Source organism: Blennius ocellaris (genome assembly GCF_963422515.1).
Source record: "Blennius ocellaris genome assembly, chromosome: 8".
Lineage (NCBI taxonomy): Eukaryota > Metazoa > Chordata > Actinopteri > Blenniiformes > Blenniidae > Blennius > Blennius ocellaris.
Genome location: NC_137657.1, coordinates 4665848 through 4687933, shown reverse-complemented (window position 1 = coordinate 4687933; position 22086 = coordinate 4665848). Strand labels below are relative to the sequence as shown.

Sequence of the window (22086 nt, the reverse complement as noted above, 5' to 3'; positions counted from 1 at the left end):
TATTGTTTTATTGATGTATTGTTTTATTGATGTATTGTTTTATTGATTATTGTTTTATTGATTTATTGTTTTATTGATTTATTGATTTATTGTGCTGACTTGTCAAGAAGACTTGGACAAAATATATACTCCTGTCAAAAATGTTGGTCCGTGAATTGTCATTTAGTTTTTTCTTTTGTCTTCATGGGAATATTGCAATTTATTTACTGTCGTGGCTTATCCGAGCATCTTATACATGACTAGATAGATAGATAGATAGATAGATAGATAGATAGATAGATAGATAGATAGATAGATAGATAGATAGATAGATAGATAGATAGATAGATAGATAGATAGATAGATAGATAGATAGATAGATAGATAGATAGATAGATAGATAGATAGATAGATAGATAGATAGATAGATGATAGATAGATAGATAGATGGATAGGTAGATAGATAGATAGATAGAGAGATAGATAGATGGATAGGTAGATAGATAGATAGATAGAGAGATAGACCGACCACAGTAGTAGCATCTTAATAAAGTTGTATTTTCTACACAGAGTTGGAGGATTAAAAAAAGAAGTTTCCTCCTGTTTCCATGGTGATGGAGCGTTTTCAAAAAGTCCCACCTTGGGAGCCGCTGTCAAAACATTCTCAGCGGCGCCGAGCAACGTGGTCACCAAAAGAGGGACGTAGTTTTTTTTGTGTGTGTTTTCAGTTAAAACCATTTTCATCTTTGTTCGTCTTATATTCAGTTTGGATAAAGTTTTAATGTCAAGAAGTTTTATCCTTTTAATTTACTCTCTTCAGAGACTAACTGTCACACGTATTAATTTAGACTCACAAATTAACCTCAAATGGTTGTTTTTGTACCGTTGAGGGAAAACCTGAACTCTCCTGGAGAAAATGTTAACTTTTTAATGAATTTCATTAAGGTGTGTTAGGACAATATTTACCTCTGTGTCATGGGGACTGTGGGGGATTTCACGCTCCCTCATATGTTGAAAGAGGTCGGGGGGGAAATTAGGATGATTGTGTTGTTATTTTCTTGAAAGATAAAATCTCCAGATGGGAATATTTGTTCGGCTCAGAGCCCAATAAAACTGTCACGAAGGGGAAGAAGGAAAAAAGGGGAATTTAATTAATGCGACTCAAAAACAAACAGTGACCACTGTTCTGTCGTAGAAAATCAAATCTAAATGAGCTGGCAGCATTCAACACGGTGCTGTTTAGATCTGGGACACGTTATATTTTTGGCGGTTATTGCACTGAGTATTGTCTTTGATGTGCATTAAGTTCTCACGGTATCGATTTGTGTGAGCAGACAGATGCTAGTTGTTTTTCTGGATTGCTGTAAGTGCTCGCTGAAAACACTGCGTGTGCACGTTTATGTTTGAGCTCATACAATAAACCCTCGGTCGTTATATGTCTATTAAAAAAAACAAAAAACTGATGATATTATGTTTGCACAAATATCTGCTTTGATGGAATCTCTCATATTGAAGAAAAACCCAGCATGCAAACCTCTTATTTTAATGTCATTCTATTTTTTCCTCACAAATTGAAGTGGGATGGTAGAATCATCCGGGTCTGCACTGACACACAGTGTCGTCCAGGATCCATGTACACAACGTTTCCAGGTTGAAACTTTCAAGGCGTTAGTTTACATGGCAGCAACGCTCGGGGCGACCGCAAATTCAACCTTTTAGAAAATAGCTCCCAAGATGGAACTTGTCAGAAACACTCCGACTCTGTCAGTGTGGAAAAAGGGGAGAAAAAAAAGATGAACTTTTCAAAAATGCTTCGACTCCGTCTCCATGGAAACGTAACTTTTCTGAATTGCTGCTACTGCGCATGCACACCACGGCCATAGTAAATATTTAGTAAATAGTAAATAGTTCTTCTGCACATGCTCAGTAACAACAATGTTATTGAGTGTCATGACTCCATGTCCTCCTGGGAGTTTTATAGTCGACAGTCTCCATAATAACAATCCATGTCTGTGTACTTCTATTGTTGACGTTATAGTGGTCCCTGCCCATATATGCGTGTGTTGTTTCACTACAAAAACAAACAACAGCACCCACTAGTGGCCCAACATGAAAACTTGTTAAAGACTGCTAACTCCACCCCGAGGCCAAAGGCCTCCGGACTGTCGCAGAATAAACTTTTCTACTTGTTATGTGTAAAATGAATCAAGTAAAGTGAATCTCTAGGATCAAGAGCCTTGATTGAAGAATCGTCATCATTATCCATAGGATCACTTAACTTTTTTTTTTTTTTTTTTTTAAATACGGGAGCGTAAATGTTTACTGAGCCCCTCTGAGGTGACTGAGCCAATGTGACGTCATCGGAGCAGATAGAAAGCGTCTGCGCTGGTCGGGAGTGCAGATGGAAACGAGCTGCAGCCCGATCCGTAAATCACAAAGTCTGCTCGCCTCCGTCGAACAGCTGTCCGGTTTCTGTGCACAATTATAATCAAAGATCCTCACGTCCTAATAAACTGCTTGAGTGAAGCCATATTGTGCAGACATGGGGGAAAAACAACAACAAAAAAACAACTTTTCAGTTCAAGCAAGGAAGTTCTTTTTATGCAATTTAACAATTGCCGTTGGTGCAGCTTCACAGCAGGACTGTTTGGTGCAAATACTCAATTTGGACCATGATTAACAGAAGAAAATAGTCGTAAAACACACACACACACACACACACACACACACACACACACACACACACACACACACACACACACACACGCACACACACACACACACACGTGCCACTTTGTCCTTAATTTCTCTCTTTCTTTTAAAAGCTGATCAATGCATGCATCGCTTTTAGCAACAGCTGCACTTCAAATACTAACTTTTAAACCCTTTATTGGACGGGTGACCACGTTACAAAAACTTCTGCGTGTCTTTCAAACTCCATCGATGAATATGGTGAGTGTGGCGGACGGATGACTCATGAATGTAGTCAGAGAAAAAGCTCAATATGAAATGTAAATTGTACAAAAAACAGGTTTTGCACCAAAATAAACAGAGAAAATGGTTCAAATTCACTCCTGGTGTCTATTTTTCAGATTCTACAAAAGCTGCTAATGGGATTCAGGTTTATATATTATGTGTTTTTCACCTAATGTCACGTTGCCCTAACGTCTGAGCAAAAGTGATCATCACAGTCGAAAAATCATTTTCGATCACTATTTCCTTTAAAAAAAAACAAAAAAAACTTTTCCCGAGTTAACTTTTCCTCTCTGCCCCTGTTTGACTTTTGCAGCATTCGCTATATAAAGTGAAAAAGAAAAACACCTTTACCACCCAGACCTGCAGACAGACGTCTTTGTTGCACCCTTGGAAATCAAACGTAAACTTGAAGCTGGAAGCACAGCGGAGGGGCTTGTATCGCCGCCGCCGAAACAGCAGCTTCAACTCCTTTATGAAGCTTCTGGTGACAATTCGGGCTTTGTGTAAAAAAAAAAAAAAAAAAAAAAAAGCCGCGGTGCATTCTGCCACTGATTAAGAAACAAGAACGACTGCGACAAAGACGGGAAGACTCCAGAGCAGAGCGGCGGCGGGACGGGAGAGCAAGAGGTGATTACCTTTGTGTTAATCGAGTAGCAGCGTTTCCAGGGTATTGCTCATTATCTGCAGACAAGTGTGTTAAACACAGATTAGATGGGGAGAAGGGAATGGTGACGTTTCTCATGAAACCCTCCCTGAAGAAACAACACCCCCCCTCCCCCAGCCCCCCTTCTTCCACTCTTTCACCCCCACCACCTCCATGTTCCATGTCCTTTTACACATTTTCAGCCAAAGCTGATTTTGAAACGAGCCGTCCTTCCAGCCATCCAGGCTTTTGTTTATCGGGGATTTTCATTCATACATGAGTCATCACTTTTTCTTTTTTTTTTTTTTTGATGACCTTGGCAGATCCGGCCTCGTGAGGCCACATATTTCCTCATAATTACTTTCTACTTTAGAAAAGAAAAGAAAAGGTAAATCAATAGATCCATACCAGGCGTGATGCGTCCCAGTACAGTAAGTGCTCGCTGGTTGAAGGCTCCATTCGAGAAGCGAGTTCTTTGACGCTTGCAAATTGAATAACGCCGGGGCAGCAACATGCCGCCAAACCTGTTCACACCAGCTACTGAGAGGCCAAAGTTTCAAACATGGAAGGAGAAAATAAAGAAAAGAGACTGGAGTTGTTCATTGTGGGGGAACGAGACTCGCATATTCCATCTATCGCCTATCAGGGGACTTTGAAACCCACTGGGGCCCCCAGGAAAGAGCACCACCGCATTCTCTGATGGATGGCAAGCGAAGGGCCCCATTAGAGGGGTTCCCCTAATCCCCCCCCACGTCCAACAGGGTTTCAAGTAGAGCTGCTCAATTAATCAAATTTTAATCGTCATTACGAGTTTGGCTCCAGACGATCTCAGAATTCATGTCGTCGAGGAAAAACCATTATGTGGTGCCTTTTCCGGTGCAGCCACAATTAACCCGAACACGCCGGCGTGAGCGACTTAGCGAGACGTCGCTACTTTTAAATTTCCCAAAAAAGTTATGAATGTATGGTTTCCTGCGTTGACATACCTGCTGTAAACTAACATATATTGATGATGATCATAACAGCGTGACACACCAGTGGTTTAGGTTGTGTGTCATTTTAAAGCTAAGTAATGCTAATGGTGGCTAGCAGTGACGTACTATAAAATAATCGTGATTATGATTTTCTTCCATAATCGCGCAGCCCTAGTTTCAAGTTACGTCGTTAACGCCATCCAATATGTTCCCAATGTCAGCGCTCTCCGGGAGGCGCCCTTCCATCCAATACACAGCGACAGCAAGCCGAGGGCCCCTTTAGGGGGATTCCCAACCTGTCATTTTAGTATTTTTGCCGTTTCAGTGTCCACTCAGCTCGATATTTGCCAGGAAAACCAGTCCGTTGTCCACGTGTGGCAGGTTGACCCTCATCACGGTGTGTTAACAGTTAAATATGTGTCCAGGAACAGCCACGTGTCCGCTCAGTACTGGGGGTCCGCTCTTACCAGGTCCCTTCCTCAGAGGTCCTGCTGTGTATATAATAAAGTAAAGGAACCAAATACATAGATTTACACAAGGTGAATGTCTATTTTTCCCATGTTCAGCAGGAGGAAGCTGCTGTGGTTGGGGAGGGAGAGAGGGAGGGAGGGAGGGAGAGAGGGAGGGAGGGAGGGAGGGAGGGAGGGAGGGAGGGAGGGAGAGAGGGAGGGAGGGTGGCTCACTCAGGCTCACCGGCCATCTTCAAGTGAGAAAATCCCACTGGAGAAAAGGGAGAACATGAAAACTCCTGGTAGTCTTTGCTGTCTGAGGGTTGACTCTACCCATCTCGTAGAAAGAAGACGACTTTCAAAAGTTCATACGTCTTATACGGGTAATCATTCACAAGAAATAAATACAAAGATAGACGGATGGATCTTCACGCTGCCAATGATGATTTTTTAAACTGTATTGTTTTTAACCAGTGCAACCGTCATGTTTTGTCCAGACTTGGCGACAGGTGGATGGAAAGCTTGTTTTCACGTTTTGTTTAATAAGTAAACCACAGCGTGTCTTCATGTCTGGCTTCAAAGCAAAACCAGATGTGAACGTGAACCAGGAGATGAGCTTTACTTTTGCTGGCGAGCTCCTCCAAGAGACACATATCTGCACTGGAGCTCACCAGCTCTGAACCTGAGACCTTAACATCGGTATGGACGAGGTGGAATAACGCAAACGACCCGCAGAGTAAACACAACAGTCGACATTTGTCCCGACGGATCGGCCGACGCAGGAAAATGTCCAGAAGTCTGCAGAGGCGGTTGGAGATGGGCTTGCAGACTCCAAATGTTTGCAGGAGAAAAACATACATTTCTCCATAGAAACGACTTTTTCTCCAGCGTCCGTGCGAAGAGGACACACTCCTCCTATTTCAAGCTGTTGCACAAGTTGCATAAGAGTCATCTTTAAATGGATGTTTTATAGCCAACTGTGTGACACATCACTTAATAAAAAAAAAAAGACAGCTGCATCAACAGGGAGGTTGGACCTCGTTGCCTCGCAGTGAAAAGCGCCCATATTGCAGCTCTGAGGCGAGTAATAACAAATGAAACAAAGGTCACGAGGAACGGGCAGATTGAGGAGATATTCGTCTTTCAGATGGAGAGATATTATATGCTGGGTTTGGAAAAAGAGCAGGGTTTTGGCCTGATGACAGACGAGCGGCTGGGGACTTTTGAAAATGTATGAATGACTACCATGGGATGGTGTGCGTCTATTATAGGAGGGAAATGAAGCCGTTTTAAATGGTGTGATTCAAATTATCAGTAAAGCATGAAAAGGAAAAAAAAATGATACATGAATGGCTTCAACTTTCTATGACAAACACAAAGAAAAATGGAGCTTCGTGTTGAAATTACAGATGAATATCAGGATGAATTTTCCATGAACAATCTGGTTCGCTTCTTTATTATATTAAAAAATAAAACAAGCAATTAAATTGCCATCAGGTATGCAGATGTTTTTTGTGACAGATTAAATCAAACATTTGGATACGGATGACCCAAAGTCTGTTGGGTTTCTTATATAAAGCAGGAAACCGCAGGACATTGGGATGATAAGGAAACAGGAAATGAAGTGACTAAAAGTCATGGAAGACGGCATAATGCAAAAAAAAATAAAAATAACACAGACTCTCAAGAACCACAACGTGAAGCAAAGTCAAGGAAAATGATTGCATACGCCACTGAAAATGACAATGTGGGATTCTGAATAATGTGTATAAACCCGTTTTTAGCAGTTGGGGATCAGTTTTCTCCACCGATGGAATTTGATTCAATTCAATTCAACTTCCTTTATACAGAAAAACCCAATGAATCTAATGGATGTCCATCAAAACACGGTTGAAATATCCAGAAAGACCGGCGAGCAGAACGCCTGACAAGCAGCGAGCGGCAGAGGAGACTCACCGTGTTGAATCCCGGGAAGAGGCGGACCGCCGAGGCTGCATCCAGAGGAATCGGGAATAACTGCTTCAGTCCCAGCGAAGTCTGGACAGCAGGCAGGGCGGGACGCACCAAAGCCGGCATCAGGCCATTTTGACATGTGTTACCTGTGGGAGGGAGGGAGGGAGGGGGGGGGGGGGGGGGACATGGTCAGCAGGGGGGGAGGAAAAGAAGAGGCTCTGGCCAGAATCTGACAGCGAACCCTCAACATGTGACTGTTTAGTCGGTGGAAAACGCGGCACCGTGTCGCCGCTCCGTGCCTCCAAGACCTGCCAAGACACAACAGCTCCCAGATCAGCTCCAACTGATGGGATTCAAACCAAAGCTGTTTCACTGGATGGCATGGAAATCCATGAGATATCGGATTTACATGGTTTTAGTGTGATAATTCATCATTTTCTACTAAGAGTCTACTTTCTGTCTGTCCCGGGATTGAATTGCTTTCAAATTTGATGCTGGCGATTGCATTATTCATCCACGAGGTCGACCTCTTGTTGGTGCTTTTAGAACACAGCTTGTCTGATGAGGACTCTGTCAGACTGTTTCCATGGTAAAGAGCAATGATGAAGCAAGTAAGTGGACCTTGAGTTCAGCTCAGTTTATCACAAGGTAGAAAAAACATTGAATCACAGTCAAAGGACCCCCGGACTGTGACAACACGGGATTTATTTCAAGTCAAACTCGAGTAAAATCCAATAAAATCCTCCATTCAGCCTCATCTGATTCACAGCTGATCATCAGTATGTCACAAGGAAACAACCCTTGTTTTGGACCAGCTTCCTCTGCTTTTGGACAAATCATTAGAAAGCATAGCAGGCTTTCCCGAGGTGGACGTTTTTGAAAACACTCAGACACTTGTCCCCATGGAAACAGGGGAAAATGCAACTTTTTGAAAATGCTGCTCCTGCGTATGAGCACCACGACCGTAATGAATAGTTCTGCACGTGCACAAGTAGACGAACAACAACTTTGGTAGTTTTATTTTGACAGTCACCGTGATAACAATCCAACTTAATCGTCTGTCCCTACGAATGTCCACATAGCCCCATTTTTTTATAATTACAGTAGTGTTGTTCTCTTGTCACACATGTCCATTAAGGAAACAGCCAACAGCACCCACCAGTGGCCATACAGGAAAACTACACCCTTTTCTGCATGTCTTTCTTTCTTCATTATTTAATTTAATATTATTTGATTTTATTATTTTTATAATGTTATTATTTGCATTTATTTATTTATTTATTTATTTATTTATTTATTTATTTATTTATTTATTTACCCACAATTTCCCATATGCAACAATGATTTTGATATGTGCATAAATTCGTTTATCATGTTGGGGTCCAACATTTAAATAAACGGGGGTCTAAGTTTACGTAAGATTATATGAGAATTAGCACTGAAGACAGTGACATCACAGTGGATATACATATATATATATATATATATATATAATGAGAACCACAGGATTCTTCTCTTCTGTAATAAATTACTAGGTTAATGCTGGATTTTGTTCAATATCCAGAACCAGAAAAAAAACCCATAATGGACGATAATGTGAACATCCAGACAAAATTACCTGAATGATGTAGTTTGACCATTTCACTTTGAAACCAATGAGAAGCTACTGCCTGCTGATTGTCCAAGATGTAAAGTTTAATTTGGTTCATCTCATACGTAAGGCCTCTGCTCCCCACCTGCTTCAGTGATCCTCGGCTTCCCATGACCCCGACAGTCGTTCACCGCACGCCGCAGATCAGGAAAAAAAACCACACAAGCTGCAATTTCAGAGCTCTTCTGACATATTCACTGTCAAAGTCACTTAAATCCTTGTTTGAGCATTTTGTCCTGCCTCAAAGACACACCAACTGTTCACTTAAAGGCAGATATATTCCACCGACTGAAACCTGCAATATTACAGATTATCAATGGAATTTTTTTCATTTTATGATCAGAATGTTTTTGCCTTTTAAAGGGCCAGTGGCCATTTTTAGCAACGAGCACACTTCTTCCAATTTCTTCCATAAACTGATGACATGATAATTAAATAGTCAATTGCACCACCTTTTGTTTTGGCAAAGCATCTTGTTCTCCCAGTCAGAGCTTTTTTATCAACGCCTCTACCTTCAGAAAATGAATAAAAGGACATTTCAGAATAGTGTGCTTGAGCATTGTGCACATTGCAATAAACACATTACAGTACAAAACCCTCAGTGCCGCCAGTCAGTCATTAATAAAAACACCTTTTGTTCAAATCCGGGAGAAAATCTAAAGTGTGTTTATATTTTGAATTCACACACCGTCTCTGGTTTTCGGGCTGCTTGACCCGCCACCCCGCCACCGCTTGTGTCTGATTGCTGCTGCCCGCCCTGATGTGTTTCGCCTGAGTCTGACTGTATGAATGTCTCCAGGATATATTGGGCATGAGGTCCTGTACTCTTGTTTATTCCTTCCAGTTCCTTGTGTTCCTGGGCTCCAGAATACAACCCTGTGTCATGACAAGTACCGACGGAAACTAGAGTGCTATCCTACATTTGGTGTTTTATGTTTGTACAAATAAAGGACAAATTAAAACATTTCAACACTTTTACCACCAACAGTCTCGTTCCAACACTTGCAAACTGCGGTTCACATGCTTGTAATCGCCCTCAAATTTGATTTCTTCCAAATTGTCCTCTGAGACTCCTCCATTGCAGACGACCACTTAGTGAAGTGATGATTTTTATCTCCGAAAAACCAGATTGTTTTTTTGTGTTGAATTTGTCGCGGGAGAGAGAGAGAGACGACAAACAGAGAGAAAGGGGGGGGGGGGGGGGGGGGGGGGGGGGCTGGCCCACACATCTCCAGGAAAAACAAAAAAGTAAATACTTCACTTTTATTGTGATGTGAGCGAGCCACGCCAGCAGAGCACCATTTAAAGCACCAATTGGAAACGGCACAAGTCTGAGTTCAACACGGCGGGAATGAAAAAAAGAAAAGAAAAAACCAAAAAAAAGCTGTCACAGTCTTCCAAAACATTAGGAATTAAATAAGCTATTTCAGGGGGAAAAAAAAAAAAAAAAGAGCTATAATGAGAACCAGAGGGATGACTTCTTTTTTTTTTTTTTTATATCGCTCCACGTTTAACAGCAGTGGAAGTCACGGCTCTGAAAGCCGAGCAGATACGGTATCAAACTACAGTCTCGGGAACAAATGAAAACAAGATTTGCCACGTTTCAGTCCCCAGGCAGTGGTTAGGGGTAAATAAAAAGCCAAAGTCATAAAATGGGGGAAAACCACACACCCTCCACCCCTCCACCACCCCCCCCCCCCCCCCCTGACTCCGTCTTCCTGTCTTCTCCCGCCAGTCGCCGGAGCGCTGCCATCTGTTAGAAGACGGAACACATGCCGTCTCTCATGTGGAGGCACGTCCCCGTCCCGGCTTTTTAACAAAGCATGTCCTTTCTGCCGGGGGGGGGGGGGGGGGGGGGGGTCATGGGACGCCCGACACGCCGCCGGCCCTGACGTCAGCCCGCCGAACCCACCGTTCATCAGCCCCGACGTGCTCAGTGAAAACGGCCCGACGTGGAGGATTAGTCTGCAGGAGCGACGCGCCGAAATTTGCCTGATGGGGGGTCGGGGGGGGGGGGGGTTCATGTTTGGTTTGCTGATTGATAGAAGATGAAATCCGGCGTGCCGCGGCCCAAAGTGTGGGGTCTCTTCGACAGCTCTGGACACATCGCACAGCTTATTTGTTCCACCGGCGAATGGAATCACAATAAAGTCTGGTTATTCTCCCGACACGGTCGACTTGACGGGGATGAAATTGCTCGACATCATTGAAGATCCCACGTTGCCTCTTGAGCGTCCGCTGTCGACCGAATACCGAGGGGGGGGGGGGGTTATCGTCACATTATAGCTGAAAGTGGCGTGGTCATGCAGTGGCGGTGATGATGTGAAATCAAGTCCGTGACATTGTCCTCTCAGTTTTACTGTTTGACCACGGAAAAGAAAGTCACACCGTTAAACGCGTCCGTCCGTCCGTTTAATAGACCTGCATCATCCAAGACGGCGTTACGAGGGCTGGAACGCTCCAACCGCTTGGTCAACGCCAAGGAAGGGAAAATGACCAAAATGAAGTGGAGGAGAAGAAACTCGTAAAAAAAAACCATGTCGTTCCACAGCGGAATGCAGGATTTAGTGCGTCCGTCCATTCATGAGCGTGTCCGTCTGTCCTGGGCCTCATGTGGGGAAATACAAAGTACAAAATAAGAAGTAGTCCAGGAATGAGGCGCTCGCCGTCATGTTAAATTCAAAAAAGACCATCAACACCCTTTGATAGTCTTCGTTATATAAAGAACTTCCCATCATCCATCCATCCATCCATCCAATCCATCAATCAAATACATGCATCCATCCATCCTCCCATCCATCCATCTATCATCCAAAAAATCCATCCATCCATCCATCAATACATTTATCCATCCATCTATCATCCATCCAATCCATCAATGAAATACATGCATCCATCCATGCATCCATCTATCCATCTATCATCCATCCATCCAATCCATCAATCAAATACATGCATCCATCCATCCTCCCATCCATCCCTCTATCATCCAAAAAATCCATCCATCCATCCATCAATACATTTATCCATCCATCTATCATCCATCCAATCCATCAATCAAATACATGCATCCATCCATGCATCCATCTATCCATCTATCATCCATCCATCCAATCCATCAATCAAATACATGCATCCATCCATCCTCCCATCTATCATCCAAAAAATCCATCCATCCATCCATCAAATACATCCATCATCCATCCAATCTATCAATCAACTACATCCATCCATCCATCCATCCACCCAATCCATCTATCATCCATTCATTATCGATCCAATCAATCAATCCATCAATCCATCCATCCATCCATCCATCCATCCATCCATCCATCCATCCATCAATCAGTCAATCACATGCGTACATCTATCTATCATCCATCTATCATCCATCCATCCATCCATCCATCCATCCAGAATCAACAATGAAATAGAATTAAAATAAATTACAAAACAAACTACAAGTGGTACATAAAAAGGTGAGAATGTTTCTGCTTCCTGGTGGAAAAAGAAACATCTTTCTGTGAAGTTCCAACTGGGAAAGTGTGAATTTTCTGGGCGCTTTCAGAAGCTGGTCTGAGGGACCAAACAGGGTTTTGGTCAAAGCCGCAACATTTTGCATCATAATACTTCAAAGCACTAAAATGAAAGAGAGAGAGAGAGAAAAAAAAGAGACATTCATGTCACATAATGTGCTTCATGAGTGGAAAAACGCATTTTACTGGATTTTCTGTTTTTGAAATTGAAAAACAAAAGAAAACCCAGAAAAGAATACATGTATCTATGACAGGTTGTTGAAATGAGTTAGCGGGAGGTTTTTACAGCTCCACCTACAAGTGGGAAAAATGCAAACTTGGAGTTTCCCACTGGGAACGTGGGAACTTTATGAGAATTCCCACATACAAATTCAACTTGACTCAACAAGGCGGCAGTTTTAAGAAATCTAAAGGCTTCAAAGTTATTAGAATTTTTCTGAAACAAGCTTGTTCCTGCTGGTGAATATTTAACCAGCTGTGCAACAAATGTGTGGAAATAAATTTGCACCTAAATGGTTCATATCCTCCACCCTCCCGGTTGATTAATGTGATGACCGCTGCCGGCGGCCATGTTGCTTGTTCCTCTTAATGAACACTGGGAAAATGAGACCTTACATACTGGTAACTGTCCAGTAGCATAACTGCTGAGTCGACTTCTCGCTGGGAAAAAAAAAAAAAAAAAAGACTTGTTTAGTTTATGGATTAATGAAGATAAAAGCATGCGATCCTTTAATCTTCTATAAGATCTACATCTTGATTGTTTAGCCACAAGCTAAAACGTCAGCCCTGTTCGTATTTCGTGTTCTCTCACTTCTCTGCGGATGTTTCATGAGAAACCAGTTGAACTGAATGGAGGCCCTGATGGAGGCACTGGGAGCTGCTGCAGCTCCTGCAGAGTCGGGGATTATCGGAGCCTAAACCAAACTTTACAGCAACTGATCCAATCACTGAAGAATTCTCACTCCAAACCACAAGTGTCAATCTCTCCCTCTCTCTCTCTCCATATTTAAACAATTCCCCACCGAGTGAGTCCAAAATCTGCCTCCAATCACATCCAATATTTCAACAAATTGCATAATAATAAATCTAGATCTTTATAATTCGACCCTCCAGAAAAAAAACAAAACACACGGAGGCAGTCGCATGTGCTTTTCATTACAGATGAAATTACGTTCCCACTCGCTCACAAACAAATACAGATACCGATGGCACGAGTACAAGCCGAAAGTCAAGAGATTACGAAAGTATTATGATTTCAATTGGGCAGGGTTAGGAACACACAGTGGAGTCACGCTGCCTCCGCGGCCAAACACTGAGTGACTCAGTCGGAGCGCTCGTGGTTGAAAAAAATTGGGGAAATAAAAAGTCTAACGCACTCCAGAGCCGCTCTTGTAAACTCCCCTAATTACCAATTTAAAAGTTTTCTAACGTCGTGCACGTCCCCGAATCTCCAGCAGACAAATAAACGGTGAATAATTTGAGCCTGATCCGCTACGGGTCGCTCAAGTGGAAACTGATCTACTAACTATAGATCTAGAAAGCACATCGATTCACCATCTGTTTTCATGAATACAGATTTTAAGAGTTTGTGCAAAATATTCCATTTGTTTGTTTATTTGGACGGCACGATGCATATTAATGTGCACGCTTCACCAGGTCAGCGTAAATATGCCGGATTTCTCAAAATGCTCCTTTCCGTCCGTTGTCCCACATAAAACCAGACGAGCTGACAAACATAGAAAAACAATGAAAAACATATGAAAAACAATATGATAAAATAATTCTTCCAAAAAAAAACTACCATAAAGTGCAAATATTAAAGTGCTTACTCAGCAGTCTGACATAAATAAAGTGCCATTTTTCATATATATATATATATATATATATATATATATATATATATTTTTTTTTTTTTTTTAGTGCATGATAGTCTGAAGTTTGGTTGTTGATCAGCCATAACTTGTTTTTATAAAACTGACAAAGGTGGATAACTGGAGTAATAGATTTCAATAGATTTCCATACTAATCAAACGTGTTTAACATGATTTCCTACATGAAACATGTTTGTGCCGTTAGAGGTGATTTTAACCGCGTTTGAAACGCTGAATGATAATATCTTTAAACATCGACCAAAATCGACCCGCAAGACAAAATACCAAGCTCAATTGTAAAAATTGCAAAGAAAACATAGATTTTACTTTTAAGCAAACTCCTTCAGGACATCGTCAGTACACAACACTGGGACCCGTCCTGAGATGTCGCTGAAGCTGCCATGAAGGATAGCCAATGAGCATTAGCCTCAAAGCCACGCTGTCAGGGTGAGTTTGTAAAAACTCCCAGAATGCAACAGTTATAGGAGACATTTTCAGGAAGTTTCACTGTATTTTGCACCAAAAGGTTTCATTAAAAGAGTCATTTTTCATGTTTTGTGGGAGGGGGGAAAAATCAACATTTTCATCACGTATATTCTGATTAAAAACTTAAAAATTTTAATGTAAAGGTTGTTATGGCTCTATTTTACCCATCAAGATCAAACCATGGGGCCACTTGAACTGAAATATGTTTGACACTTCTGTTCTAGATGATGTTTTATTCATTTGCCGACACGTCGGATAACTTCCTGCACAACTTCATGGCGAGGATAAGCACATGAACATGGAAGCAATATACCAGCAGATCTTTCTTATGTAATCAAATTCTAAACTCATAGATCTTTCCTGTTAGTGCACCGTGTTATTTTTAGCAAATCACCCGTAGAAGCGCCCCCCCCCCCCCCCCCCCCCCCCCCCCCCCCCCCCCCCCCCCCCCTCCCCCCCCCCCCCCCCCCCCCCCCCCACCCCCCCCCCCCCCCCAACAAAAGAGCGCAATCAGTTTTGCAACGCAGGATGTCAGTGAATCAGGCCCTTTGTTGTTGAAAGGTAAATGCAACAATCCCGGCCAACATGCCCAAACAAATACACATTCCAGCCCGCAGCGTCTGTCACCGCCAGCGCAGGAGGAAATTACAAGGCTGAAAAAGGGGGTGAAGGAGTCCACGGCTGGTAAAGTGAACTTTCACCCCGAGTCCAGAGCGTCTGACTGACTTCACAGTCCCTCCTGCACAGAGACGGGGGACAGAAAAAAAAAAAAAAAAGCAAAAGTGGCAAACGCAGATACCACGCATGATTATCACTTTGTAAAAAAAGTCTGTCAATATTTAACTTCAATTCAGCTGCGAATGTTAATATTTGGATTATGGCGACAGTTTCTAAATTCTCCGGTGGGTCGCTGTCGGTAAAATAACTAGCGGGTGGGGGACTTCTTGGGGTTCGTCTCGCTGGGTCCGTTTTACCTGTCACGAGCATTTGTTGATATATGCAAAACAAACAAATAAAAAAAAAACAACCCGGAGCCAAACAAATAAAATCCTGAAGGTCGCCGGAATAAGAAGTCTGATTGTATGCATGGTACCCCTCCAAACAATCTCTCCAGTGCTGAACTTGTTTACACAGCGAGGGGAAGTCTCTCCGCTGGAAGCTCCAGCTCCCGCTATGTAAAACTCACACCGCAAGACGGCAACGGGCAGACTGCTTATTTAGCTCTCACACTGGAACCTGCACAAAATCCTAATAAAGCTGCGTCGTGGCCGTAGCTGCTGGCTGAAGCTCGCAGGAGCAAGGAGACAGACAACATGTGCAAGAATCTGTCTATAGTGGGACGGAGCTGAGACGCCAGGACACTGGTAGTGGGACAGAGCTGAGACGCCAGGACACTGGTAGTGGGACAGAGCTGAGACGCCAGGACACTGGTTCACCTAAATGAGCTGTTTTGAGCCTGTCGTCCACATGAGGCGTAAAAACAGGTTTTTTTGAACACGGGTCCCAGAGTGGGGAAATTCTAAAAGCCCGGCTCACAAAGACGATCATCTGTGGGAAAAAGATGAGGTAATCGCCCCCCCCCCCCCCCCCCCCTCTCCACGTGATGTCATCAAATAACCACAACAATCATGGACTACAAGCTCCAGTGGAGATACGTGATGCTAACAGCAGGAAGAGCGCGGCCATAGACCTATAGAACTAGAATTATAGAGGTTTAAGAGCAGGAATCTACTTCTAAATTTCTATGCGCTCTTTCTTTTTCTGTGTTTTTGGTGTGTTTGGTGAGTCCCAGCGCCCCTAAAGGCCTGGCAGGTGTACTACAGGCCCTGAAGCGTCGTGTTGAGCAGCGTCCATAGTGACGTGTGGACGGAGGGTTTTTGCTGTCTATTTTTCTTCGTGTGGACATGCCCTATAGATCATGGGCGTCAAATATGAGTGAGCCAAATCCGGAAAGAGGCTCCAGTCCTGCCAATTTACCAAGAAAATTGTAAAAAAAAAAAAAATTAATAAATGCAAAGAAATAGATTTTATTGAAAGCAAATTTCTAAAGAGTAGTGGAAACGACACAACACGGATATATCGGTGATGCTGCAGTGACATTGGCCTCAAGGCCACGCTGTCATCATGGGTTTGTGAAAACACCCATAATGCAACAGTAGGAGAAGTTTCTCGACATTTCATTGTATTTTGTACCAGAAGGTTTCATTAAAATTGTGTTGAAATTGTAGCCATTTTCAGTATTAATTGTTCGGTTTTGGGGAAATATAGATGTTGTGGTCACGTGTACTCAAACACCACAACAAAGTAAAACTAGAAAAGTTTAATCTAAAGGTTGTTTTGTCATTATTCTACCCGTCCAGATAAAACTGGGCTGTATGAACTAAGGTGTGTTTGACTTCGCCAGTGAAGGAAAATGAAGCCTCATTCATTATTTTATGCCTTCAAAAATAAGGTTATTATAACATCCTTTGACTCTTTGTTTTACAGTTTTATTATTTTCTGGATTCTCTCATTTTGAATAGACACGTTAAGACATTCCTCTTAATTACACCAATATAGATTACACAAGTTCAGAGCATGATATGATTTGCTGGGAGAAATGTAAAGAGGGATACGACTTATCTCAACATTTTTCTCAAAGTCTGCAGGCGGTGGAGACCAAAACTGAGCTTCATGAAGTACTTCAACTTTGTGTGTCGACCAGACTTAAACTGTGTAATACGGTGGTGGAGGTGGAAACTCACGTTCTTTACTTTACTCATGAAACAGATATTTGTGTGAAAAGACCTCGCTCATTATGAAATCTGTACATTTGATCAATTGCATTTATCATCATAGAAACAGCAGTTCAATCACTGGCAATAATTTTTTGTGTGTGAAATAAATCAGCTTTTTAATCAATAAAGATCAGCTTCTCACACGAACAGGCTGTTTTCATGTGATCAGTTAAGACTAATCGTGTGCAAACAGGAGTATTCAAATGTATTCAAGAGTCAGAGCGTTTTCAAAAAGTCATGTTTTCCCCGTTTCCACGGCGATGGGAGTGTTTTCTTTGGAAGCCATTTTCCAAAAGTTGCGTTTTCAGGGACGACTTTGCGACACCTGCAGGAAACGTCCCCACAAGCCTCATCCACGTTTCCACTGACTCAAATCAAGCGCGTGCTGCACGCCACGCCTCAGGAGGCACACACACACACACACACACACACACACACACACACACACACACACACACACACACACACGTTTCCTCATTAAAACGCTGTTAACGATCATTAAGGACTCGACTCCATGAAACAAATCATCAGACGCTTTACTGCGTTTTTTTTATTTTTTTTGTTGCCATTCAACCGGTTTCATAAACACATCAGCATAATGCCGCTTTGACAACTTTATCATGTCAGTCGCCCTGCCGAGCTCCGGGGGTTTATTTTACTAAGCGTAATTCCAATGAATCAAATTAAGCACAAACCAGTTGCCACGCAGTGAGCCTGGGGCTTTTTTCAGAGATGTAGGGTTTTTTGGGTTTTTTTTTTTTTTTTTTTAAACGTAATGATGCAGAACTGAGATGTGATCCGACTTTGTGAAACATTTGAGGAAGATATGAATTGATGGACATTTTCAAATACACTAAATTGTGACATGTAGATTTTTGCTACAGCTGCTACAAATGTTCCTCTAAACTCAGACGACACTGGTACAATAGTCTGCATGCATTTTACATTTTTCACATTCTACATTTTTTTGCCAGGTCTCTGTGTCTACCGCTGTGTGTCTCACCTCGTGTTTCCAATTAATCAATGGCCTTCTCCTTCTCTGTGCTCTTTATCGTTGTGTTCCACCTGTGTCCACCCCGTACTTGTGTATTTAAACCCGTCTCTGTCTGTGTGTCTCGTCATCTTGTGTCTCCCCTCCTCACCCTTGTGTCTCCTCACTTGGATCCATCTGGGCACCACCTCAATCCCTGACGATTTTTGTTTTTTATATATATGGACCTGTGTCTGCAATAATAAAGATAGAATGTGCTTAAAAGTTATATATATATATATATATATATATATATTCCTTTTCTCATTCTATTCATTGGTGATGGTTTCCACCTGTACCTGACTCGCCTCACTCTAAAAATCCCTCCATGTACTTGTTTATTCCCCCTCTAGTTGACACATCTTCACCCTGAACTGACAAACTGTAAACTCTGAACTGTGAAATAGTTTCTATTCTCATTAGTTTAGAATTAAATATTAGATGTTTATTCCCTGCAGGTCTCCTATAGCGCAGTCCCAAGACCGTAGAATGTCACAGTCACACATAAATTGGTGATGGAACAAGCATGATTGTCAAAACAATCAGCATTTTCGCAGCAAAGAATATTTTATTCTTCAATGAGAAGCATGAATGATGTGCAGTTATCCAAACATGTCGGTATTTCTGGAAGTGAAAAATTAGATCGATCATAGGTACATAGAACTAGTCCCATCTGTCTGGATTCTGCAGATATAAGTCTATAATCTAAATATAGATCATCTTGGAAAGGAAATTCCTCAACGTTCCTCCTCTCTGCTTCAGCATTTGAACGCAAAAGGATGAGTCAGAGAGTTCTGAACCAATCAGAGGCCGCCTTTCAAAAACATATAGACCCCATGGTATTGATTGACCAATCACGTTGCTCGTCACTGGTCGCGATACAAACCGGAAGTCAGTCGCACGTCTTTTACTTGAAAAAAAGATGGATTTCAGCAAAATTCGACGGTTGACAGGTCGTGACGGCCGTCATGAAGAGATTTGAGAGTTTGATAAACACGTCCACTATTTTGCCGCTCCGTGTCACTGCTCTTCCTGATGGATTCACACATGTGGACTCAAGCTTTTCTCCCTCCCGCGGCGGCACTATGCGGCGGGTAAAGACGACGCCTGGAAGACGCCGACTGGCATTAATGCTTAACGGTCTTGTGCTTCTCCCCTCTTCCTGTCGTGGACCTGCTGGATCCTCCGATACGATCTACCCGGGGAGGCCGAGCGCCCAACGTTTGCCGGAGAGCCGCCGAACAAAAGCGCCGTCTCCGTCGGATTCCTCTCGGCAAATACGAATCCAATTATTAGATAAATCTGAATGCCACTGAAGCTCATTTATATGCCGACGATGTCACAGATGCGATTAACGCTTTTGTGTTCTCGTGGAGTTTGCTGATTGTGTTCTCTGACCCCCTCAACGTGCCGCGGGATCAGAGCGTCCCTCCGAGAGGCGACGATAAAATCATTTCACCCCTATTAATACCAACAAAGTGAGCGCAAAAGGCTAAACTTAAAAACACTCTTGGATTTTGAAAGCGACACCCTCACAGATTTTCTAATTAACCTTCTCACTGTATGAACTCCACCGGCGTGCGGAACGTGTTTGTCTTGGAGCTCAGATCAGCTCCGTCGGCCGTCACGGCTTACTAATAAACACAGCTGCCTGCGAGCGCTGGCTCCGGCCAGCGCTTCCCATGCGCGCTCTAATCTGAGGTTAACCAAAAAGACGGCGGCGTGCTTCTTGAAAGGCGGCGTCTCCTCCGGGCCTTCCACCACTACAACACTAAGAGCCTGAGTACGACTTTTTAAAACGTACGTGAGACAAAGCTTGTTTTCTTTTTTCTTTATTGATTCGTGTGTTTGAAGACGCGATCGGGCCGGAATCCATCGCCCCGCGTAAAACGGCTTCAATCGAAAGCATGTTCCAGTTAAACAGCGGCGAAGCAGCAACCAGCGGACAAACAGCGTTTATTAATCTTTCAAGAGATGCAATCCATTTTCCCCTGTGCAGAGCACTCAGGACCTGCAAGCCGTAAAATGCTTAACTGATGCACATCCCGAGCAAAGGACGCCGACCTTTACTCCCTCCATTGTTTTGTTTCCCGCCGAGCCGTGGAGATAAGACACTCTGGAGTACTTTGTCAGACGAGAGCGCAGGCGAAACAGAGCCTCTCGGGCCTGCAGAAGCTTCTCTGGGGTTTGAAACGGGGCCCAAGCTGAAAAGCCACAAGCGTCCAAGGAGACCTGCACCACCTCTGTTTTACCTCCGCCTCCCAAGCAGTTTCACACCTGACCGACGCCGGCGGTGGATCTCAAAAAGAGCCCAAAGCTGTCGGTGCACCTGACAGCTTATTCATTTATAAGCTCCCTTTTCCTCCCTTCACCTCCACCCACCACCCCTCCTCCTCCTCCTCCTCCTCCACCCCCACCCCCTCCGCCCTCACGCTGTGTGTGTGTAAGGCATAGCAAGAGAAAAGCCCTCTCGCCCTTACAAGCCACGCTCTGTAACTTCAGATCGCCTTAATCCCCGGGATGAGAAGGAGAAGAAGAGGGGGAAAAAAAATCGAGTCTTTCATTTCACAAATCACTCCCTCAGAAGTCTGGATCCCCGGTGTAATTATTCCTCCGATGTGGCTGTAAAGCCAGCCGTGAGAGGAGCACTTGACGAGAAGCCGCTCACGCATTAAGTCTTGCAAAGCCCCCTCCAGTCGCTTTCATTAAGAAAAAAAACTAATAAGAAGGGGCCTTCCTCACGATTTCCCTAAATATCCCACATAGAATATCCAGTGCCTCTGGAGGCTGGCGTCTCCCGTCTTATGTGGATTCCTGCAGCCTCATTCAACAGTTTATGTATTTATTTATTTATTTCATTTTAATTTTGTGACAAACTCTCTTCAGTTTCCCGGAACGAGTCACGGGCAGAATGAATGGAAGTGATTTTTTTTTTTTTTTTTTTGCACTCATGAAGCACATGCAGCAAACAGAGGTGTGCAACTTCGCACTCCCTCAATGGGAACCGGTGCTGCTGCTGCTGCTGCTTCCCAGCATCCCTCTAAAAAGTAGGACCGTGACACGCGTTGGCCATCCAAGTGTCGTGCAAAAAAGACGTGCGAGGTTCGAGGTTAAGGATGCGAAAATGCAAAAATAACAAAAAGAACCCACTCACCGAAGAACATGCTGCTCTCCATGGCTCCTCAGGCTCGGGGGTTGGCTGTATTTCCTCTCTGGTGCCCTGCCAGTGTGTGTGTGTCCATGGACGGCAGCCTGGGCATGTCTCATACACTCCTCAGCGGTGTGTGTGTGTGTGTGCGCGTGTGTGTGTGTGTTTCCTGTGCATGTGTGTTCAATCCAACAGCAGAACGTCAGTGGTCAGTCTGCATGCTGCGAGTCGCACGCTGCTGCTGCTGCTGCTGCTGCTGTCTGTGGAGGGAGCTCCGTCTCTCTCTCTCTCTCTCTCTCTCTCGCTCTCTCTCTCCTCTACTGGTCCTCCCTTGCCTCTTTCGTTCCCTCCCCTCCTCTTTAGCTCTTCCCCTCCCCTGTCTTCCTCCTCCTCCTCGCTGGCCCCTCCACATGCCGAATCCCTTCGCTTCTTTCTTGTCTCTCTCTCCGAGGTGTCTATCTACATTTTCCAGTAACAGCCTCTCTCTCTCTCTCTCTCCTCTTCTCTCTCTCTCTCTCTCTGTAGTTGTCTCATCTTTGTTTTATGTGTCAACGAAGCCTCTCCCTCTCCCTCTCACTTCTTGTTTTCCCCTCGCTGTCCCTCCTTTATTTGA

The 22086-nt window shown here is 43.5% G+C and overlaps 1 protein-coding gene across 1 annotated transcript in view; it reads right to left on the bottom strand.

Annotated features, from left to right (window-relative positions):
- The window catches only part of znf385d (zinc finger protein 385D), a 122045-nt gene extending 100319 nt beyond the window's left edge, over positions 1–21726 (bottom strand). The window contains 2 exon segments of the mRNA XM_080500245.1: positions 6978–7120; positions 21480–21726. Coding sequence (XP_080356371.1) covers positions 6978–7120; positions 21480–21501 — 165 coding nt within the window. The 5' untranslated portion in view covers positions 21502–21726.
- Positions 21727–22086: the final 360 nt, after the last annotated feature.